Below are 24,606 nucleotides of genomic sequence, written 5' to 3' on the forward strand. Positions count from 1 at the left end.
AAAAATATGGAGCAGAAGTCCATCAGTGGCTGTTAGCCACAGCATATATGTGTGTGTGTATACACACACATATTGGCCACTGTGTGACATACCGTGTTGGACTGGATGGGCCATTGGCCTGATCCAACATGGCTTCTCCTATGCTCTTATTTTCTGCCTTAACACTGATGTTTCATGTACTATTGGATTTCCATCGTCACAATTTTAATTGTGCTTAAGGTTGCCAACAGGCTTGGAGAAAAATGCCCATCACCCTTTAGTAACCACAGAATGGCTGCCAAAGAAGGTGGAAGCAACCACAAAATGTCAGAGACTGTGGTTATTCATAAATAGTAGTTCTTCAACTTTTCAGGGACATGCTCTGTTTAACAGAATGCCCTTTAAAATGAACACATTGTTTTAAAAGATTTTCTTGCGTATACAGAGCTTACTTTCAGTTACTCAGTGAAGATCCTTGTGCTGTTGTGGCAGCTGCTGCCAAAGTAGGGTTGTCAGCCAACTGCTGGAGGTGGGGATCTCTTGGTCCTTGACCCACCATTGGCCTGCAGAGGGACTTACCAGGGGCAGGAGAGAGGCTCAGGCTATATCACTGGCAATGTGGCGACATCACTTCCAACATGTACCAGAAGTGACATCATCATGTTGGTGACGTCCAGGTGACAGCCTGGTGTTTGGGCTAAAGCTATAAAGTAGAGGCCATTTTTACCACAGGGTTTTTGTCCAAATGGCAGAGTGTTGCCAGGACTTACCAGTGTGATGACATCCCTTCTGGTACATGCTGGAAGTGATGTCGCATGTTGCCAGTGATGTAGCCTGGGCCTCCCTCCTACTCCTGGTAAGTCCCCCCATCCCCTATTGATTGCTAGGAGAGACCTGGCAACCCTATGCCAAAGCAATATTTTTTAAAATCTGCACAGCCAATCAGAAGCTCCGCTGGGCAGTAGTCCCACATGGCCCTGCCCATTTTCTATAAATGCTTGGTGGATGCCAAGAAAGATATGGGTGGGCACCATAGTCCCCTCAGGCATGTTAGAGACCCCCTTGCCGGTGGGAGGGCATTAGCATCAGCTCCATGTTATCACCCAGAAGTGATGTCACCATGTCAGAGACATTCCTCATGTTCTGTGCCTCAGAAGCAATGAACTGTAGCACTTCAAACTGTAGGTGGGGCTCACATGATTGAAAGTTCCCTCCACAAAGTCTGTTAGGAGCTTTCTTTCTCTCTCTCTTTCGCTCTCTCTTTTTTCTCTCTCTCTTTCTTTCTAGTATTCAGTCAGGTACAGCCTCATCACAAATTTATTGAGAATGAGGTGAAAATTAGCTTAGTTAATACCTTCACTTTGGTTACTTAAGGATTTTGTAGTGCAGTCCTAAGCAGTTCCACCATTTAAATCCATAACAGTAAATGAGTTTAGAAGGATATGAATCTGTTTTGGACTGTGCAATTAACTGCTGGGCAGATCCCTAGTCAGCAGCTAATTTTGTTATTCCTTTTGCTTCTGGGCCCAGAAGTTACAAGTTTCTGATTCTTACTGTAGATGTTTTATATGTACAAAAGAAATTGAAATGGGTTGTTCATTCAGGAAGTAGAAATAGGGCATGAAAGATTCATATTCAGTCTTAACACAGAAATTTCACTAGCACCTTTTAAAAAGCAAATTAAAGGGGAACCTGGATAACAGTATATACATTGAAAATGTTAAAATTGAAAGTCTATTGATAATATCATAATTACATTTTTCAGAAAGACTGAGGTGACCTGCCCACATACAGTTTCCACCTCTCAAATTTCAGTTAATACACAGAGTCTCACTTCAGACCTTAATTCATACTTTTTAATACTGGAGGTGTCAGATCTGGCATTAATTGTACAATCACTAGTAAAATGCTAAGTGGTGAAAATTCAGTATTGTTTCTGCAAAGGGTCAATGCGTGTTACAACTTAGTGTAATTTGGCATATCTCTGTGATAAATTTATAATGCACAACAGTGTATTTCTTTGCATTGGCTTTTTTTTTTTTACCTATTTGGTCTTTTCTCTACTTGTATTTCAAATATTCAAACATGCTTTAAGAACATAAACCATACAGCACGGGAAATTATTTTGCAATATTACATTGCAGTCTTGTTTTATCTGATATAAATATACTGTCCTGTGTGAAATGTTTTACTGTCATCTTCACTTACACAATCTGGTGAGGCAGGCCATTAATATTATCATGTTTCATTGTGCAGAGTGGGAAAAGACTGAGAGCATTTGATTTGCCCCGGGCTACCCCAGGAGCCTCTTGTTGAACTCATATTGAACTTATGTCTCCCAGCCCTACATCCATTTGAGGTGGCTGACAGGTTCCCTGTATGGTGCGCCAAATAAAGAATTCCTCTTTTCAATTATTATAGAGATTGATTCTATTGCAAATCATAACTTTTGGGTACTAAACAAGTACAAGAAGTAATAGGATAATAATTTCAGAGGGATAACTGAGTTGGTCTTCAGTAGTACAAAGTTTGAGTCCAGTGGCATCTTTAAGACCAACAATATTTTATTCAAGGGTTAAGCTTTCATGTGAAAGAAGTGTGCTTGCACACAGAATCTTATACCTTGAATAAAACTTTGCTGGTCTTAAAGGTGTTGCTGGACTCAAACTTTGTTCTGCTGCTTCGGACCAACACAGCTACCCGCCTGAATCTATCTGCAGTCACTTAGGTGGTACTGGATTCAAGTCCAGTACCACCTTAGTGACCAACAAGATTTTCAGAGTACAAGTTTTCAAGTTTGGTGACGGAAAGTGCCATCAAGTCCCAGCTGATTTTGCAGGGTTTTCAAGGCAATAGATGCTCAAAGGTTTTTTGCCATTGCCTGCCTCCACATCATCAAGACCCTAGACCTCCGTGGTGGTCTTCCATCCAAATACTGACCAGGGCTGATCCTGTTTAGCTTATGAGAACTGACGAGATCAGGCTAGCCTGTGCTATGCAAGTCAGGATGTCGAAAGCTTATATTTCTGAAAATCTTGTTGATTTCCAATGTGCTACTGAACAAAGTTTGAGTCCAGCGACAACTTTTAAGACCAAGATATTTAATTCTGGGTATAAGCTTCCTTGATCTTAAAGGTCTAACTGTAATAATAATGTGGGAAACTATAATTCTGTGGAGGAGCCATACTGAAATTGGTCTGAGTGTCTGAAATTGGTATTGGGTGTAAAATATACCATCCCAAGAACATCAGCTGTCTTTTAAAACTCTACTTTCTTGTCTTTAGTACTGCATAGAAATTGGGAGATTCCTATTCAGATCTCAAATATAGGGAGCAGGATTTTATTTATGATTTATAAGGGTCGCGAAATGCCATATAGCCCTTATAAATTATATCCAAATATTGGAAAAGGGCAGCTGCCTGCCAAGGCTGCGCCCAGGCAATCACCCCGGCATAAATACAAAACCCCGGAAGCCAATTTGCCCAGGTCCGATCCACCTTACACTTCTTTAATTTCTCCTTCTCTTTCTCATCCAACTCCTCCTTATCTTTTTTTCTCTAACTCTCGAAAGAGAAGAGAAAAAATGACTACATACTCCCCTTTCAGGATTTTCTCCCTGGTTGCTGGTAGCAAGTGGTCCCCTAACGACAAGGCAACATCCCCAAAGGGCAAAGATGTAAAAGGAACAATCCCATAAAGAGAAGGTGCGCCCATAAGAGAACCTGCCATGCCAAGGTGCCCTGCACCTGGGTAAGCCCCGCAAGGGCCACCTTGCCCACTTGGCCAAACCCAATTAGAAAATGACCCCGCCGCAGGGGAAGCAGGCACCCCCAGACTCACAGCAGAAGTACCCTGCCTGGCCAACAAGGCAGGCCCCCATGGTTGTCATGGCCAAACCTGCCCAGCACCAGCCTGCCAACTATCCCCAGACTTACCTATAAATCCAGCAGGAGCTAATGGCAATCCGACTCTCGATGCTCCAGCCGCTGACAACAACAGGACCGCTGGGACCAACATCCCTGCCAGGAACAACTCCACCAGACCTGCCCTCAAGAATAGACAGCCTGGTAAGTATATTAGCTTGCAGACCCCTCTTGGAGGCCCTATTCCCCTCCACCCCTCCTGGAGAAGGAATGCCTGACGCCTGCTCCAAAGCCCGCAACCTATGCATAATATTAGCATCCACCGCTACATCGCCTTCCTCATCAGACGAGGATGACGGGGGTGGTGACCTCTTAGCAGGAGCCTTGGGTGCCTTAGACGCTGGCTTCTTGCCCTTGGACTTACCTGACCCCTTACCACCTGACATTCTCGCAGACGGAATAGAGCCTACAAAATGGCCACCCACAGAAGCCTCCTAAAATGGCCGCCTCCACCTCCCCCTTATTCAAAGAAGGCAGTCCCCAGCAACCACGTCACCATAAACACTCCCCTTGGGACTCAAGCCTACCCCAAAACTCCCAAGAAAGGGAGAGGGCAGACTACCCCAAGGTCCAAAGAATAACCTAAGAAAAACTGACAGCCCGAGTCCCCGGCAGACCACCCCAGCCCCAGAAAAACTCAGCCAGGCAGAACAACTCTGGAGCCCTCAGGAACCATCCAACAATGCCGCCGCCGTCAACATGCTCGCAGAGACCGACGCCACCACGGAGGCCTCCCTGACGCAGAACAAATGAGCTGCTCTGATCCCAATCATCCACAGGACTGCCAGGAAGGGCGGAGGTCTGGCCGTTAAGACAGCCAGGCCCCGCCCACTGCATTGCGTGCCCAAAGGGGCGAGCCCGAGTCTCTTCTTCCTAGGAGGCAAACCAGGCTAAAGCAACCTAGCAGCTTCGCTGCAGGCTGCAAGCCTCAGATTGCTGATCCAGGGGATAAGTGATCTTGAAGAACTTTACAAAAGGTGGGTTTCAGGAAGGGGGAAATCAGAGATTGTTTCTTCCCTTCCATTAGTGGAAAATCTCATTTGGATCTTTTGTTGAGAAAGTGGAAGTTACCTGAAGTTGGAAGAATGAACCAAGGAGCCCCCTTCTCCACCTCTCAACCCAATGCCTCCTTTCCACCTGCCCCAATTAAGCTGTAAGCATGTAGGGGGGTTGGTCAGGGGAGGGTGGGATACAAATATAATAAAATAAAGCATTGCCGCTATCTGGCTCTTTACTTGAGAGTGACCTAGGTCACATGCCTCTCCTTCATACCATCAACCACTTGGATAGTTTGTGAATCTGAGACATAGAAAGCTTTGAGCAGAGGCTTAAAATGTTGCATTTAGAGTACAAAAGCCAAAAAGGATAAAACCTGTGAGGAAATCCACACAGCTTACCCAACCTCCTGCATGAAGGCAAGCATCCCATTGGCAGAAGCACACTGGACTTCCTGGAATGAGAGTTCTGTTGATTTTCCAAAGGCCTGGTCCCTCTACCCAAAACTGGAATGTACTTGGTCTGCTGAGAATTGGAATGTATCATGGCTACTTGATAGTGGCTGTCATGTCAGAAGATTGGTGCTGTGGTTATCTGAGTAGGTTACCCTGTCAAGGAAAGGTCATAGAAGCCCAGGAAGTTATAATGAATCCATGGCCTTTAGCTCCTAATTCATGGCAGAAAGCAGATAAGCCTTAGAGGCAATGACTAGCACCTGGGTTTCCAGTATGCTGATGGCTGGGTGGGGACCTGATCCCAGTTGTCTCAAGTCCTAGTCCAACAATGTGAACCATTCAAACATCCTGGTTCTACAATGCTCAGTGCATCAAAGCAGGTATACTCAGTATCTTTTTCAGGTCTGTTCAGTGGGGTTTACTCCCAGGAAAGAATTTTTGGGATTGCAGTGTTGGTGTCCTACATTTGTTTTTCCTCCCAGTCTAATGGAAGACTGGGCTCCTCCATGTAGACCAACACATAACAACAGTGAAGTACCGCAGTGCGTTAATGTAAAAGCCATACGCTTCTAGTCTACAAATGCCTTAGTTGTTGCTCTGATTTATAATTGGAGTTTGCCTTCTGAATAAGATGCTGTCATTTTTCAAAGGAACAGTAGGTTGGAACATAACTGATGACAGTCTAGAAGGCTTTTCCCATTCCAGAGATAGATGTTTTGCTTAGATTGCAGTGACCGATTAACACAAAGTGATGTTCTACAAAAGAGAAGAATCCAGTTTCTGTTTTTTCTTCTGCATTTCCAAGTTTGTGTTGGGAGGCAGCATGAAGGAAACAAGTTTTTGTTGGATGAGTTGACATTGCTTTAAAATATTTAAAACTGGCCTATTTAAGATTGCACGGAAAGGGTATCCTGGATTTTTTTTACCTTCCAGTGACCTGTCACTCCATGTTAGCTGTTATACTGTGGAAGTAAATTAGATCATATGTTTCTGTATTAAAGACTGTTGATATATAGGGTCTTGTCATTACAGTGATTTCATTAAAGGAGGTTAGTGTACCCATGGGGAGACTTAACATGTAGTGTTATTTCAGCACAGATGCCTCTATCATTTAAAGGGGTGATTAAAATTGTGTTTTAATAGCAGAATGACAAAACATTGATTTAACCTGGGTTATTTTGGAGGAAGGAAGGGTTCATTTCTTAAGCCCGAGAGGGGGAAACTAACATCTACCATTTCACAAATGTCGGCAGATTTTTTTTAAAAAGTCTACCAATGGTTGGCGCATTGTTGAAAGAGAAGGAAAGTTGGCATTAGAGGAAATGAAAGTGCCAACTAACATACTGTCTGTTGAACTTGCAAAGTAGGGATTTGTATTTGTGTTGCTTTTCTAGATGCCAGTCTTGGAATTGACATGTTACAAACAGATAACACTGATTCTTTTGGGAATAGGGTTGCTGTTTCAGCATTTGCTATTACTGAAGAATGGACATCTGGGCTTCTTCTGTCATTGTTTCACTGACCTAAGGAACTATAGTTGTCTCAGATGTCAGCACTGAGTATAGGGTAGAATTCAGTCACTTTCCCCGGAACACTCACTTTTCCCCGGACAATAATTTAAATTTTGGATTTATATCCTGCCCTATCTCGCAAGTGGGCTCAGAGTGGCTTTCAACAGTAAAATCAAACAGAGTTAAAATATCATAAAAACAAGCATTACAAAATCAGGAGCAGCAGAATAAACAATCTTGCAGACATAGGTGGCAAAACTACCCAACAGCATGTGGCTGATGACTAACAGTATGATATAAACACCAAAATGGTGATACAGTGACCTGTTCTGCAGAAGAAAGGTGTGATATAAATTAAATTTAAAAAATAAAGAGGACAACTGTCCTGATGTGAATCTTGCAAGCATTCTGGTGCATGGTTCTCACTCCTCAAAGATGTAAACAGCATAGCTGCTAGCCATGTCACAGGTCAGCTAGTTGTTTTTTGAAGCCTAGTAAATAAAAACTTGGGTAAACAAAATAAGCAGGGCAAGTGAGAGAGCAGGGTGACAAAATTCTGGAGATTCTGGGAATTCTTGGAGTCTATAGAACATGAGCATGAATCTAAGTAGGATCTGGGACACCCAAATTTGAATTCTCCACTCTGCTGTGGAAGCTTGTTGGATGACTTTGGGCCAGTCACTCTCTCTCAGCCTCACCTTACCCACAGTTTTGTTGCAGGGTTAAAATGAAGAGGAGAATGTTGTTGAAAACTGTTGGAGAGCAGTTGGGTCTGAGAAGGAGGCTAGAGGATTTGGGCAGGACATTTTCTGTCAGCCTCAGCACATTTACAATATCTGAATAATATTAATCTACTATACAGAAGCACTGAAGGATACATTTGTAATATTTTGACCAATCTAAACTGTTATATGAGTGCTAGGTATGTAGCCATCACAAAATCACTCCAGAACAGTTTTACATTTAACGGGGAGGTAGCCAATTTAGACTAGTTCTATAATCAGTCTTTCTAATGCATCTGTACTCTGGCCTTCCACCAAGAAACTCAGATTGACATGCATAATTTATCCTCACAACAACCCAATAAAGCAGGTTAGACTGACAGACAGAGTGTCTAGCTCAAGCTCACTCAACCACCTTCATGGTTCTGTGGAGATTTGAACCTGAGTTTTCCAGATATTAATTCAACATTTTAAAGTTTTAAGTTTCATACAAACAGAAATAAGGGGTGAGGGGGAAAGATGGGTATAGAAAACAACAATACATAGATAATCAGAAAAGTAGTCCATTCTGCTCAACAATGTATCATTCATCATACAAAAGGCCATAACATATTTTCATATTTTCAACTTAAAAATCTCAGTGTTCATTGTTATATAGGTATCATTGATGCTCACTTAAACTTTCCTAATTTGGATCATAGTATCAAAATACATACAATGATGAATAGTAATGATAAGTATAAAAAAATAGCTAGATTTCACATCAGTCACTCTTAGTCAGAAAGTCAGCTAAGAGTGTCAAACCAAACGTATAATGGTTCCCAATTTTTTCTTGCTTCTTCTTTAGGTTTGCCACTCAGTAATGAAGATAAATAATCCATCTCAGCTGTCTCCAATATCTTCCCAATCAGCTCTTGCTTTGTAGGCATTTGTTGTAATTTCCATTTCTGCGCAAACAGAATTCTGGTAGCTGTATTAAGATGGGTCATTAAATGTCTTGTCTCTTTTGTATATTCATTGGAGTATATGTTCAATAAAAATAGTTCTGGTTTAAATTGGATCTGTATTTTCAATATGTTCTGTAATAGTTCATGCACCATCTTCCAATAGCTTTTCGCTATCTTACAGGTCCACCACATATGATAAAAAGATCCAACATGGGTCACACATTTCCAACACTTATTTGACATATTAGCATACATTTTTGCTAATTTTTGAGGGGTATTAATTCAACATTCTAATCACTATACCACCCAGGCTATTTTTAAGCAAAATGTGATTTGACGTAGCATCTGAAAGCTTATACAGATAGTCAAGTGATATTAGGTAACTACATAGCAACTGTTTTCTGAATGTTTCTGGTGCACAAATAGACTTTGCAATTATTCCACTAGATAGATCAGATTGACATGATGGGTACTGAGGGCGTTTTCATGTATGAGGGTAAAAGCAACTCTTCCATCAATCAAGTTTGACATGCAATGGTAAAACCTAACATGGTCAGAATCATTTAAATTACAAATGTTTTCCCCTCTCGTTTCTCTTTTTTGTAGACAAAAATTATCACCATGAATAGCTTGAGGGAGATTCCACGATGATTTAAAACCGTAGGATAATGCTCACAGTCCACCACACACTGGATCCATTTAAGCAACTGTGTTTATATGCCATCCCTGGAACACAGTGATAACAAGATATTCCTTCACAGCTGGAAAATCTAGTACTCTCAACCTGCTCTGTTAGACTCTTTGATTTGTCCTATTGTTACTTGACTTATCTATGGAGAGGTACAATAACTGCTTCTTATGTCTTCAGACTGTCTCATCTCTCTTAGGAACTAGGCAGAGATGCCCTTTTTATCACAAGAGTGTTGCCCAAAGCAACACAGGTAACTGAGCTCTCTTTGACCTTTGCTAACTTTGAACTGCTGATGGAGAGATCAAAGAAAGTTACGTAGCCTTAAGACTGCTGAATCTCCTCTAATGCAAACCTCTTGTCTTGAAAAGATGTCATTATAAGTTTTACTCATGTTAAATTTCACTGTCTTTTAGCCTGAGGCTGCCCTTGGTATAGGGGGCTTGCAGGCATACAGGTGTGTCACTTGGTGCCCCTCAAACATGAAAGACTGTGAATATATGGTTTAAAGCAATTTAACCTCCTGGCTAGTAGAGATTTCAGAGAGATTTTTTTTCCCCCTACTTGTTTGTTAAATTTTTAACACACCTTATGTAGAATTCCTATCTGGGTGTGAGAGCAGTTCTCGAAAGAGGTCTCTCAGCCCCACCTGCTTCACGGGGTATCTGTTGTGGAGAGAAGAAGGGAAGGAGATTGTAAACTGCTCTGAGAAGGGTGGGGTATAAATCCAATCTCCTCATATTCAGAAGTCCATGTCATGTTTTATTATAGTTTCAGTTGGGTACTCAAATCTGGAGGAGTTCCAGATGGGGTTTTACTTATGGCTCAGGATAAACTGGCTTGGCAGGCTGCTATGAAAGTTTCAGGTAGGGCTTGTGTTTTTTTCTTTGTTTATTGTGAACAAAGTAAGCATTTAGAAGGACCCTCAGCATATACCTGAGTGATTGCAGTGGTTAAGAGGTGTCCAGTCCAGGCACTGAACAGATCAGTACTTGTTTTGCTTCACCATGACTGTAGCATCCTCAACTTTCACACCACACTTGAAGCTCTGTGCGTAATTTTTGCACAATCAATCCTATAACCACCAAAAATGCATTACGATGCAATGTTGCATCAAGTGAGGAAGTCATAAACAGGGAATGAATAGCTATCAAATTCACACATGTGCATGTCCAATTAATATTCTCTTTCCCTAAAGATGGAAAACATTCAGGTGAGGAACTGGCTTTCTCACCTGTCCATTAGGAAACAAAACCTCCTACTAAGTTGCATCTGATGTGTATTGCCTGCTAAAGATAGAAACCATAACAGAGAGTATCAAGCTATGAAAATCCTTGGAAAAGCAAATTAAAATTTGAAGTGCAGCAGCTGCTATGGGATAAACTTCTCCTGGGAGAATCATAAAGGGAGATGGTGACATTTGGGATTAGGCCAACATTTTCAGTTGTGTCCTTGTTTCCTGTTGTGTCAGTTCTCATCAAGGTAAAGTAATTTCTAGTTAAACCATATACCTCGAATCTGCTGCACAACAGGAGAGGAGTGGAAAGAAACCACTGTGTTTTTAGAAGGGTTTATTGTAAAGGACCTTCCTTGTCATCCATAGAACTTCTGCATAATTCACTGTTAGTTTGGGGGGTTGTATAAACTCATGGGATGGAGGGATTACTGGTTTTCCCCAGTATTCACTATACCAAATCAGTTTCTAGGCGCTGTAGTGCTAGGGTTGCTAACTGGCTGGTTTTCTACCACCCTGACCAGTTTGTCTCCCTTCTGGCTTGGCTGCTAATTGACTTGTTTTTTGTATGATGGAATAAAAGAGAGGTTGGTTTTTAACTGTTTATTGCCTTTTAAGGCAAAGAAATTTGCAATTCTGAGCCTTTTTAAGCTACTTCTTTTTAAACTTTCATTGTGTTTCAAAGGGAAATTCTCAAAACACTGTAGCACTTAGCTGTCTTTTCTGCTTCCCTTTTTTCCGGGTATCTCCTTAGCTAGAGAGAAAGACAGTGAGCACAGAATAATGCCACTTTAAAAAGCATCCCATTTGCTCCTTTTGTGTGTGTGTGATTGCCATCCAGTAGCTGAGAATAAAGCACTGTTTTTAAAACTTATATTGATTTCTGCTAAAAGGTTTTTCCAAGCTCAGTGACCAGGGGCCTTCAGTGATGTTCTATCTATATTGTTATATATATATATATCTTATATTGGAGCAAGTCTCACTGGGTTTATACTGAACCAGACCATTAGACCATCCAGCCCAATACTGTGAATTCCGAATGTCGGTGGATTTCATGGTCTCAAGTACAATTGTTCTTTTAATAGTAGGGCTGGTCTTCATTTACATGGAGATGCCTGTGTCTTAATTTGGGGGCTTTTCTACATATAAAACATGTTCTATAGCTAAGCTAACCTCCCTAGCTTGGCAAAAACTATATCTGAAAAAGTCTATAATCTCTTGCTACCAACAATGTGCCTGTCTTTATGATGCCACAGAACCACAACTACTTATTATTTTTTTTGTAGAAAAACTGTGTGTGTCCTTTTCACTTTTGTAATATGTTCTTTAGATTGGGATGTTAAGTAAGAATGACAAGGGCATGCATTTTGCATTAAGTGTTGAGAATACATTTTTAAAGCGATTCAGATGTATTGTTTGAAATCCTGTCCCTGCCACTGTTAGAGAACCACTGTACTAGTGAGAAGATGTCCATTGGTCTTCAATGCCATCTTACAAAATTCAGTCTATTGCCATTAGGTCCATCCTAGGAACACAGGCAAGGAGAAAGCCTTTGGTCATTCACAGCACTCTTGACTGGCATTGCTATCCATTTTTTTCCTAGAACAAAGTTGGAGTCCAGTAGCACCTTTAATACCAACAAACTTTTATTCACAATGTAAACTCTCATGTGCATGCACACTTCACCAGATGATGAAATGGGGTACAATGAGCAGTGCTACATATAGCTTGTGGGCAGTGATTAAGCATGTAAAGTACTGCAAAGTTAGAATCCAATAGGAAAAATATTGAAATTAACAAATTGAAGGAGCACCAGTTTGATCTGGGTAGCATTGTATGGGACAACAACAAAGGTCAGAATTGGAGAATGATGGTGAGAGTGTCACAAGGCAATAAATGCAGAGTCTGTTAACTGCTCTATTGCTCCTCAAGCCTGAGTTAAACTGAGAACGTGTTTTTCTCAGAGGCATTCCTGTCCACCTAATTTACTTTTTAACATGCAGCATACATTATAAACATTATTCCAGTTTGCCAGTACAAAAAAGGATACCTTAAAATATAGTGGAAGATGGGTTTAGCATATGTAATAAGATAAGCAACCAATATCCCTTATTTAAGTTTGTCAATACAAAAAAAAGACATTCTGATACACTATTCTAAAAGAGAGATACATTGGAATACTGTGGATGTATAGTTCTACTTGGTGGAAATGGGTCTAGCATATGTAATGAGATAAGAAACCAATATCCCTGTTCAGTCCGGGGGAGGTGTTTGTTCCAAGTTTCATAATAATTTGTATTTCAGCAATTTCCCTCTCAATTATATTCTTGAAGTTCCTTTGCAGTAAAACAACTACTTTGAGGTCACCCGTAGGAATGTTCTCCTACAGGTCACCCATGGAATGTTCTCCTACAGGTTGAAGTGTTCTCCTACAGGTTTCTCAATTTTGTAATTCCTGATGTCAGCTTTGTGTCCATTTATCCTTTGGTATAGGGGCATTGTTGGCATTTAATGGCATTGTTGGCATTTAATGGCATATATAATGTTGGAAGATGAACAAGTGAATGAGCCTGAGATGGTGTAGTTAATGCTGTTAGGTCCAGTGATTGTGTCGTCCGGGTGTATGTGGCAGCAAAGTTGGCATTTGGATTTATTTCAAGCTCTGGTACCAGTGTCCATGCTCAGATGAGATGTTGTATTGTTGTGGGTGAGGAGTTGTTTGAGATTGGGAGGCTGTCTGTGTGCAAGAAAAGGTTTGCCCACAAGTACTTCCAAAAGAGATCTGTCACTGTCCAATGGAGATTGTAAGTTGTTGATAATGTGTTGAACTGTTTTGAATTGAGAGTTGTGTGTGATGTTCTGGTGTTCTGTTATTGTCTTTTTTGCATCTGTCTTGTACCAGGTTTTCCCTGGATATCATTCTGGCTTTGTTAATGTTTCCTGGCCTTTTCAGGTGGGTACTTTAGTTCCAAAAAGGTTTGTTGTAGATCTCAGGCTCATTCACTTGTTCATCTTCCAACGTTATATATGCCATTAAATGCCAGCAATGCCCTTCAGTTCTCTACATAGAGCAATATAAAAGAAGGGAACAATAGAAGTGTGCTATAGATACACAGATGCCTTAGAACAGAAACTCTATTAGATTGGAGGACCAAATTCTCCAGTTTGGTGTAGTGGTTAAGAGCAGTGGACTCTAATCTGGAGAACTGGGTTTGATTCGCCACTCCTCCACATGCAACTGACTTTGGGTCAGTCATAACTCCGTCAGAACTCTCTCAGCCCCACCTACCTCACAGGGTGTCTGTTGTGGGGAGGAGAAGGGAAAGGAAATTGTAAATCACTCTGAGTGAAGGGTAGAGTATAAATCCAGTCTCCCATTCATACCCTTCCTCACCCCTTAGCAGCCACAACACCTTTCCAAGTCCCATTATCTTCAGTAGACTTAGAAGAATGTAAGTCTGTTTAGGGTTGTACTGCAGATCTACAGAACCTGATCTCGGAGTTAATCTCAGTTCTGTAGTTTATGGCATGATGAGAGCCATTTTGGGTTCTAAATGAGAGGTAATGAGGTCAGGAAAAAACATTGATTATTGAGGTGAGAATACGAAACCCTAAATTTATAAGGCAGAGCTTTTAAAAACCTTCTCTAAGTAAAAGTCTTTAGATGACTCCCCTCACCCAATCTATGTGCAAACAGCTGGCACATTATAGAAGCAGTAGAAGATATAATGGCTTGAATCCCAACTTAAATTTCCATGGATGGAAGGATTTCTATTCACAAAACTGTGACCCCCCCTCCCCCTTGGACAGGCAAGAATTTTAGGCAGGATCCAACCTGGTATCACTACCAAATGACATTTTTCCCTATGCTCATTGTTGCATTATATGTTTTCTTTTGCTTAGTGTTTACTAAATTTACGACATTACAGATGATTCTCTCTACTGAAAAATAACAAAAGTAGCGTCTTTCTCTTTTTTTATGCAATATTCTTTTTCCCCCCCTCCCCCTTTCCTTAGGTTCAATGCAAGTGATGAATAAGACAAGGCGGATCATGGAACAGGGAGGGGCTCACTTCATCAATGCCTTCGTGACAACACCAATGTGCTGCCCATCCCGCTCCTCTATTCTCACAGGGAAATATGTCCACAACCACAACACCTACACCAACAATGAAAACTGCTCCTCTCCATCCTGGCAGGCCCAGCATGAAATCCGCACTTTTGCAGTGTACCTCAATAACACAGGTTATAGGACCGGTAAGCAGCATTTCCTTTGACTTGTCTCTGGCCTTGAAATACTGTGGAATGTCGTGCACAATTCCTCCTTACTAGTTCATGCCTGGCAAATGGACCTGAATTTCTTTCACGCAAATGTGCTTGAGTGTGCATGTGTGTAAAGTGCCGTCAACTTGTCTGACTCATGGCAACTCCAGCAAGGGGCTTTCAAGGCAAGTGAGAAGCAGAGGTGGTTTGTCATTGCCTTCTTTTGCAGAGTCTTCCTTGGCAGACTCCTTTCCATGTACTGACCCTGCTTAGCTTCCAAGATCAAGATATGCCATTCCATCTTCTGTCCCACAAACGGGCTTAGCTCCATTTAATTCTATAGACACCATGTCAGTTGATGGAACAGGAATGGAGAGCAGAAGATAATTCTCTTACAATAAAGCATGGTGAGTTGGATGCTGAATGTCATTAAGGGTTCCAAATGGAAGAGGAATTTGTAACATGGACCACAAATCCACCATAAGTTGCATAAGTTGCTTTGCAATGACAAGTTGCTTTGCAATGCTGTTATGCAACACCTGTTCATCATTTCAACATACCTTATATATCTCCAGATCCTGATGGATTGTGCTGCAAATTTGTGTGTGAGTTCCTGGCTGCGTCATTTGGATGTTCCATCTCAGGAATGCAGATGCTTTGGACCAGCTTTGAATGTTTAGGCTGCGATCCTAAGCATATTTACTAGGGATTTGCTTGCTATTTTTACATGTATTGCTGGTGGTGTAGCTGTTTCAGTAGTACTGGGCTTGGGCTACAATCTGGGAGACCTGGGTTCATATCCTCACTCTGCCAGTTTCTGGGTAGTCTTGAGCAAGTCACACTTTCACTTAAACTAACCTATTTTACAAGGGTATTGTGATGATAACTTGAAGAAGGAGGACTATGTATGCTGCCCTGAACTTGTTGGAAGAAGGGGACAGTAGAAGTTTGCTAGATACACAGATGGTTTAGAACAGAACCTCTGTTAGATTGAAGGACCAAATTCCCCAGTTTGGTGTAGTGGTTAAGAGTGGCAGACTCTAATCTGGAGAACTGAGTTTGAGACCGCACTCTTCCACATGCAGCCAGCTGGGTGACCTTGAGTCAGTCATATTTCCCTTAGAGCTGTTCTCTCAAGAGCAGTTCTCTCAGAGCTCTCTTAACCCCATGTATCTCACATGGTGTCTGTTGGGGGAGAGGAATGAAAGGAGATTGTGAGTTGCTCTGAGACTTCCAGTGAAGGGTGGGGTATAAATCCAACTCTTCTTCTTCCACTACCTAGATGCCCAGAAGGAACCAGACTCATTGTTAATTCCCTATAATCCATTTTGATATGGAAGAGGCTTGTAAAAATGCCTTTCATTATCCAATATCGCACTTTTTATATACAGAAAGCGAATGCATTAATCAGTGGATTTCAGCTGTAGTTAATATCTGCACGTAGATTCACATATCAGTCTCTGAGATATAGTGCATTGTAATTAAGTCTTCTTACTAGATATTTAGATACAGCAGACCCCAGTTAATAATGACAAGTTGAGCAGGTGTGTTTTTATATTGGTGCTTATTGTTGACTACTATTTGTTTGGGTGGCTGGCAATGATTTATTTCATGACATTGTCTGACTAGACTGGAGCCTCAAGGTGTTCCTGCAATTTAAATGTGAACGCAACAGCTGTGTTTTCTACCTTCTCGTGGTTTTTGTACATGGTTCCCAGACTGTAGGAACCTGCCAACAAACAAATTAAGCGATTTCCCTTTTTTTGTTCCATTCTGATAAGGACCTGAATTAGTCTGGAGACAAATCAATTGAAGGAAACGGTCACCCAATTGCTTTGTTACTATTTCCTTTTGTTTTACTGCAAAGGAGAATTAATGCCTTTGAGCCTATGAAATAGACCATAGACCACAAGATTTTTTTAAAGTTAACACCTCTCTACATAACGGACTTTGCACATTGCTGCTGTTGCCACTTGTGGTTTCCGGAACATTCTAAGACCAAGTTGTGAAAAACTGTATCCTCTACTGTTTGAAACACAGCTCTGAATTAGATGCATTGAACTGTATTAGTATGTTTTGTTTATTAGGCATTGATATCCTTCTTTTCTCCTTACTGTGGGAGGAGAAGTTACTTACAGAATTCCAGAAAATGATATTGGATTTAATGATGATATTGGATTTATATCCTGCCCTATACTCTGAATCTCAAGAGTCTCAGAGCGGTCACAGTTTACCTTCCCCCCACACATACACCTTCCTCCTTTACCTTCCCCCCACACATACACACATGCAACAGACACCCTGTGAGGTAGGTGGGGCTGAGAGAGCTCTTATAGCAGCTGCCCTTTCAAGGACAACTCCTATGAAAGCTATGGCTGACCTAAGGCCATTCCAGCAGGTGCAAGTGGAGGAGCGAGGAATCAAACCTAGTTCTCCCAGATAAGAGTCCGCACACTTAATCACTACACCAAACTGGCTCAAATATATCACTTAGATCAGTGGTTCTCAACCTGGGGTCATATGGCCCCCCAGGATATTCCAAGGAGGCCACCAGTAAAAATTGCATAAATGGGGGGCCATGGCACGAGACTAGGGGGCCACAGAGGGAAGTGAGAAGTGACAGAGAAAAGAAAACAGAAAAGACAGTGTGTGAGGTGCTGTTTCTTCATGCAAATGTAATCCTGAGTTCACAAGGGGAGCTAAAGAGCAGGGGTATTCCATATAAGGAAGAAACAGCACAATCTCCCCAGAGTTATTGGGGGGCCTGAAGGACTCCAGATTTTGTTATAAATCTACATCTGTGATATTCTAGGTATGAGAATTCCTTATACTTATGTTCATTGGCTATCAGTTTGTATTTTGATTGTTGCTGTGAATGTTTGTCTCTTGTGGATCAAAAACTGGCTAATTAATAGAAAGCAGAGAATGAGTATAAATGGGCAGTCTTCGCAGTGGAGGACGATAAGCAGTGGAGTGCCACAGGGCTCAGTACTGGGTCCCATGCTCTTTAACTTGTTCATAAATGATTTGGAGTTGAGAGTAAGCAGTGAAGTGGCCAAGTTTGCAGATGACACTAAATTGTTCAGGGTGGTGAGAACCAGAGAGGATTGTGAGGCACTCCAAAGGGATCTGTTGAGGCTGGGTGAGTGGGCGTCAATGTGGCAGATGAGGTTCAATGTGGCCAAGTGCAAAGTAATGCACATCGGGGCTAAGAATCCCAGCTACAAATACAAGTTGATGGGTTGTGAACTGGCAGACTGACCAAGAGAGAGATCTTGGGGTCATGGTAGATAACTCACTGAAAATGTCAAGACAGTGTGCGATTGCAATAAAAAAGGCCTATGCCATGCTGGGAATTATTAGGAAGGGAATTGAAAACAAATCAGCCAGTATCATAATGCCCCTGTATAAATCGATGGTGTGGTCTCATTTGGAATACTGTGTGCAATTCTGGTCACCGCACCTCAAAAAGGATATTATAGCATTGGGGAAAGTGCAGACTTGCCCAGTCTATAAGGCCCCCAGAGAACCTCCAGTATTACTAGATGAACTAAAATACTAAATCCGTTTCTGCTTTATAAGTAAAGACTCACAATAGATTAGGACCTGATAATATACAAAACCTCTATCTGCAATCTGTGTTACTTTTTACTACACATGTCATTTCCACTTTCTCCCTTGATCATAATGAAATAAATACAATAACCCTGCTGGGTGGCTTGTTCATGCTCCCAGTAGAACATTGAGTGCATTTAGGATACCTTTTGGGAATTTGCGTGCAGACCAAAGCATTTTTAGCAGTTAGGAAGCATTCTATCATGGCTAGCTGAGATAACACATGCAGCCACCGAAAATCAGTGGATGATATTACTGTGTAGTGATTAGCCATGGTACAGAAAAGTGCTCCTTGAATGCCCTTTTTGCATACCTGTAGAACAGGGCAGATATTTATTACTGAGACTAGTGTGTAATGAGTATTGTAGTGGGTACTTCTTAGAGCCCTTGTAGCTATCATTTGGATTTGTTAGTTCCTGTTCTTCAAGGGCACACCACAGAAGACAATACAGCAAACTCAATAAAAGTGAGCCTTAACTTTTTCCCTTTACTGTTGAGTCTTTGGAGACCATGGAATGCTTCCCTGGGAGCTCTTTTTTCATGAATTCAGCTGCTATCTGAAAAATGTCACCATTGTAACCAAATATTAAGGCTATGATGTTGTATCTACTTATTCACTCCATACTGATAGCAAGTTCTTGCATTACAAGCAATCCTACCCCTAAAAGAGTGTTTCGTGTCTTTGCTTTTATTTCATTCTGTGAGAAGTTGGGCAGGAAGGAAATTTATGTAAACATGTCAAGTTAGTTGAAGGATTAGTCTGTGGAAGACACGCCACTTGCCTGCTGAATCATCAGTACGTAAAGAAAGAGGCCAATGATGCTCTTGGATTAAGAGGATGTGGCAAAAAGAATGGAGGCGAAAACAAAGACCTCTTGCACGGGGGATTTCTCAGTGTCGGAAACTGACTCTGCAAAAGATTCCTTGTATAAACATTTTACCAGATGAATGTTCTGTTTTTCTGGTTTCGTGCATCTCTTTCCAGTAGAGAGCATTTAAACTGAAGAATGTGATTAGGAAAGATAGATGTCAGGGTGTGGTGACTGATTTCCTTTTATGACTTAAGTACAAAAGTTTGAAGTGTTAACCTTTTAGTAAAAGCTGTTCTCTGTATTCCTTTGGGCTGATGTGCTAATGTGAATATTTTTTCAGTAGTTTCCCCTCTCCCCCCCACCAGCTATGCACATGGGGTTAAATCCAAAGGCCCTCTTTCAACTAGTAAAATGGCATTTAGGCTGGCAGAGCATCACTTCCATTGGTGGAGGAAGAGGATAATTTTCCCTCCTACTCTGCCAGATCCCCCTTTTCACCTCCATACTATTTTCCTTTACTGTATCTGAACTGATTTGACATGACTGTTGCACTTGTAATGGGTCCTAATAGGACAAAATAAGTGGCTGGCTACTGCTTCACCAGCAGCCAATTCCAGCCCTGGGGAATTTGATTTCCCAGGGTCATGAGAATACTAGCCAACCAGATTGGGAGGTTGCAGTGGAGAGGGGGAAAGGTGACAAAGGCCGAGGTCAGATGCACATAAACTGACGAGATGGGCATGGATGAAAGCGTTGCATGTCGGATTTTATGCTGTTGTCCAAACATCAGCATCTGGCAATGGTCATTGGCTCGTTCGTGTCCCACACTGCCACGACTGGGATGCGGACTTTTTTGATAGTACATTAAATCTGGACCAAGAATGCTTCCAACAACTCCCGTGAGTACTTTTTATGTTTGAACGCTCCATTGTAGCCAACTTGTCGCAAACGCCCTGCGAGAGCCCACTCCAAATGTATCATTGCACCAGCAATTGTTGACTCAGCCTTCCAACCTTCCATGGTCAGTAAAATAAGTACCTAGCTTGCTGGGGAAAAAGTGTAATGACCGGGGAAGGCAATGGCAAACCACCCAGTAAAATGTCTGTCATGAAAACTTTGTGAAAGCAGCATCACCCCAGAGTCAAAAATGACTGGTGCTTGCACAGGGGACCTTTCCTGGGTGTTTAAATGGGGAGGGGGAGCACGGGAGCTCTCTTTGCCGTCTCTCTGCCAGGCAGGGAGATGGCAAAGGCAGTTCCTGGGCTTCCCACCCCCCCTTTAAACACCCAGGTGGGGTGTTTAAATGTGAGGAAAAGGCAGATCACCCACCTTTGCCTTCTCCCCGCCAGGCAGAGAGACGGCAAAGAGAGCTCCCGTGCTCCCCCTCCCCATTTAAACACCCCAGTGGGGTGTTTAAATGGAGGGGGAGGAAGATGACCCATCTTTGTGGTCTCCCCACCAGATGGAGAGACGGCAAAGAGAGTTCCTGTGCTCCCCCCCCCAATCTAAACACCCTAGCAGGGTGTTCATTTTTTGTGACAGTCTACGTTGTTTGATGCCCATTCCAGCCTGTTCCGACCCATTCCGGCTTTTACCCTGTCCCGTTTAAATGGGGGGGGGAAGATGACCCACCTTTGCCGTCTCCCCGCCAGGCGGAGAGACAGCAAAGAGAGTTGCCATGCTCCCCCCCCCCCATTTAAACACCATGGCGGGGTGTTTAAATGGGGGGAGGAAGATCACCCACCTTTGCTGTCTCCCCGCCATGCGGAGAGACAGCAAAGAGAATTCTCGGGCTTCCCCTCCCTGGCCGGGTGTTTAAATTGGGGGGGGAGGGCAGATGGCCCACTTTTGCTGGCACCTTTAAAAAACAAAAGCCATGCACGATATCCCACGGTACTGCTTGCGCGAGTGCGGAATGCCATCTCAAAAAGTGAGGTCTGGTTGAGACCTCTGATCAACCAACAACGGGACCAACGCTGATTAGAACTGAAGGATGTAGGAATGTCTGATCAGGAAATTCATTGTAAAAAAGCTGCGGGGTATAACAGCGACGGGTTAGGGATGGATTTAATGGTGAGTGTGACCGCAGCCAAAATGATCTTTTCTGTCTGTTCATTAGTGGTGCTCTGCAGATGTGAGTGGGAGTGATTTCACCCCTTTCCCATGCAACCTGTTTGGCACTTACTTCACGCAGTTACTATAACTCTGAGTATAAACTTTCCTAAGGTTGGAAATGGCTGGTGGGGGAAGGAAAAAGTGGAGAAGAACTGTGGTCCCTGTACAGTCATGGTAGATCCAACTCTGTATCATTTTCTATGCGGTTTCTGAGTAGCTAGGATTATACATGTGAGGCCAGAAACAAGATGCCCTAGCAGCGGGGGAAATGGTGCAAAAGCAGTAGCAGATAGAACAAATTATGACAACAAAACAACTATTTTTTCAGTATTGCATCCAAAGTGAAGTTGAGCTTATGGTAGTGAATGTAGTTGACTGCCTTGTCATTAGTTGAATGGACAGAGAGCCAATATTTTTTCCATGGCCATCTTGCACTGAAGATGGGGTAGATCAGGGGTGGCCAACGGTAGTTCTCCAGATGTTTTTACCTACAACTCCCATCAGCCCCAGCCAGCATGGCCAATGGCTGGGGCTGATGGGAGTTGTAGGCAAAAAACATTTGGAGATCTACCGTTGGCCACCCCTGGGGTAGATCATTCACAGATGAACAACTGCAGCAGGAATACACTAGTATCCTTTCCTCCAATAAGAGCTCTATGATACATAAAATTTGAGCGGTGAATATAATTTGCTAACCAGTAGACATAAGGAGTTTTTAAAAATGGTAACTGCTAGGGTTTGAGGGGGAGGATTGAAGGGTTTCTTTATTGACAAGTAAAGATGTAACTTTCACATGAATATAAATCAGAACAATAGCAAATTTGCTCTGAATAAGGCAAGTGAAAACCCTACCCTTCCTGACTACTGAAGAGTGGACACTTAATTTGCCCAGTACAAAAGCTCTTAACAAACTTGGACAGGTCAACCGGTAAGACTAGTGTCCTTCTTGCTGCTTGTAAGGGCAGTGACTTGTGACTTAGTAGCAGAGCATTTGCTTGGCAAGTAGAAGGTCCCAGGTTTAATCCATGGTATCTCCAGTTAAATAATCTGAAAACAGGTGATGTGAAAGACCTCTCCCTGAGACCCTGGATACCTGTTGCCAGTCTAAATAGACTGCACTGACTTTGATGGAGCAATGTTCTGATTCAGTATAAGGAAGCTTCAGGTATGTTCACTGGTGACTTATAGTGCAATCCAAAGAAGGTATACTTAGACCCCCACTGAAGTCTATGGTGTTTACTCCCAAGAATGTGTTCTCATGGTTATATTATTTGTTCACCATTGTTTAATTATACTTGTGTGATCAGAGTGATCATCTGAATGTGAGCCACCACTAACTGTGGTACATAAGACCACTATCTGAAATTGTGGTTTGAGCTGTTTTACTACCAGGTTTAATAATGGTTTCGAATGATACGTGAACATGGATGTTTGGGTTTAAACTTGGCTTGTTCACTTCCAAACAATGCAAGCTGGGATAAACAGCTAGCTGTCTTTAGGGGATGGAATCGAAAGCTATGAATCCACAATTTATCAAAACGAACTAGGATCTGAATTATTGTCTGTGAGCCAAACCTGGTTTCAAAAGCTAATCACAGTTAAAAATAAACCATGGTTTTGCCCTTATGTCTGAACCTAGCTACTGTATTATATTTTAACAATTTATAGGTCAGAAACATGGAAGTATAACTAGGGATGTTACAGTTAAATATTGATTAGAAACACCATACGAATTCTTCCTGGTGAACCTCCAGACAACCACAGCAATCAAGTTGACCAGTCATTGCTTCAGTGCCTAACAGGAGTTGATGATACTATTAGAATAAGAACTTCTGCCAATGAGTGGTTTATTGTACAGAAGAAGAAAACCCCTCACAGTCAAACAGACGAAGGTCAGATGACGGAAGTGTGTTACCCAAAGCTGTAAAATGTCAGAGCCAGGAATAGGGACTCTGGTCTCTGAGTCACAGTTCTGTGTGCTGACTCTTAACCACCAAAACCAGATCACTTCCCACTGGGACTTCTCAGCTTAACTCTGCTGTAATGCATATACCATAAAAAGAAAGACTGAATCCCATGCTGAATTAAAAATGGGATGTTTTATTCTGTGCAAAGGTGGCCTAGCTAGTATTTCAGTGAATGACTCCCTGGTGCTTATCAGTACAGTCCAAAGAAAATTACACCTTTCTAAACCCACTTACTTCTGTTTATTTATTTACATCATTTATAGTTTACCTTTCTGTGAGATGAAAGACAAGTGTCACACAGCACAAGACAGTTTGAATCAACAAGAATTGGACATCCAGTAGACGATACAATACGGTTAATTGGGCTTAGAAAGGTGTAACTCTCTTTAGGATTGCACTGTATATCAAGATGTTATGTTGAATGCAACATTACAACTTTGCTAAAAAGTGTACAATTTGAACTATCCGCTTGCTTTTTAGGCAAATGAGTGTTTATTAAAATGGTATATGTGTTGTGTCATACAAAGGAGGTGGGAGATGGTGTCTTGGCATGACCTGCTCCCCTTGCAACTTCTCTGTCATGGTGCCATATATCTTCAAGGCCTCCTTTGGCCTCAGAATGTGTTGAGGAGGGGTTAAATGGGACCAGATCTTCCCTTGCCCTGGCTGGACAGCTCCACCAGATTACAGCCCTCCAACCTATATCTTCCTTGGCCCTTCAAGAGCTTTCCTTGCATAGGGGAGGTTGCCCCACATCCCCCTTCTGTGTCCTTCCCTCCTTTCTCCCCTATCTGCCAATCAAACCGGCAGCTTGGAGACTGGTGAGGTTTCTCCTAAGGTTCCCTCCCCCTTGACTAGGCCCATCCAGCTATCCTATGCAGTGTTCTTGAGTTCCCAGTAGGTGGAAACATCGGTAGGTTCCTCCTTGGCTGTGTGGTTCCCCTTGATGCTGCCTCTTTCTTCTCTGAGGGCTCCCTCCCCTGACATGCTGAGCCTCTCTCAAGGTCTCTGAGCTGTGGAGAGACTTTGCTCCAGGATTCTAGCAGTGGCGTTTTGCCCTGGTGAGCCCAGCTAATTAGCAGTGTTCCTGCTGCAGCACTGGGGTGAGTGCACACACCTGTTCCCTCCCTGTTCACCTGGATGTCCTCTGTGGCTTCTTCCCAGCCTGAGAAGGGCTGGCTAAAATGGGAAGCATCTGGGGTTCCTGGCAGCCCTGGATAGGGTGCATCCTGATCAGCACTCTTGTCACAGTTTTGTGTGTGTGACAGATTTTTCAAGGCGAGAGAAGAAAAGAGGTGGCTTGCTATTACCTGATTCTGAGTACCACCCCTGGTATTTCTTGGTGGTCTCCCATCCAAGTAATAACCAGGGCTGACCCT

General features: G+C 42.4%; 1 protein-coding gene across 3 annotated transcripts in view; it reads left to right on the plus strand.

The window, feature by feature from the left end:
* SULF2 (sulfatase 2) overlaps window positions 1–24,606 on the plus strand; it is a 448,960-nt gene that overhangs the window by 318,399 nt on the left and 105,955 nt on the right. For all 3 annotated transcript variants that reach the window (XM_060230836.1, XM_060230837.1, XM_060230835.1), the window contains one exon: window positions 14,473–14,712. In XM_060230836.1, the coding sequence (XP_060086819.1) occupies window positions 14,473–14,712 (240 nt within the window). The remainder of the gene's footprint in view (window positions 1–14,472; window positions 14,713–24,606) is intronic.

This window comes from Heteronotia binoei, chromosome 2 (genome assembly GCF_032191835.1).
Source record: "Heteronotia binoei isolate CCM8104 ecotype False Entrance Well chromosome 2, APGP_CSIRO_Hbin_v1, whole genome shotgun sequence".
Taxonomy (NCBI): Eukaryota; Metazoa; Chordata; class Lepidosauria; order Squamata; family Gekkonidae; genus Heteronotia; species Heteronotia binoei.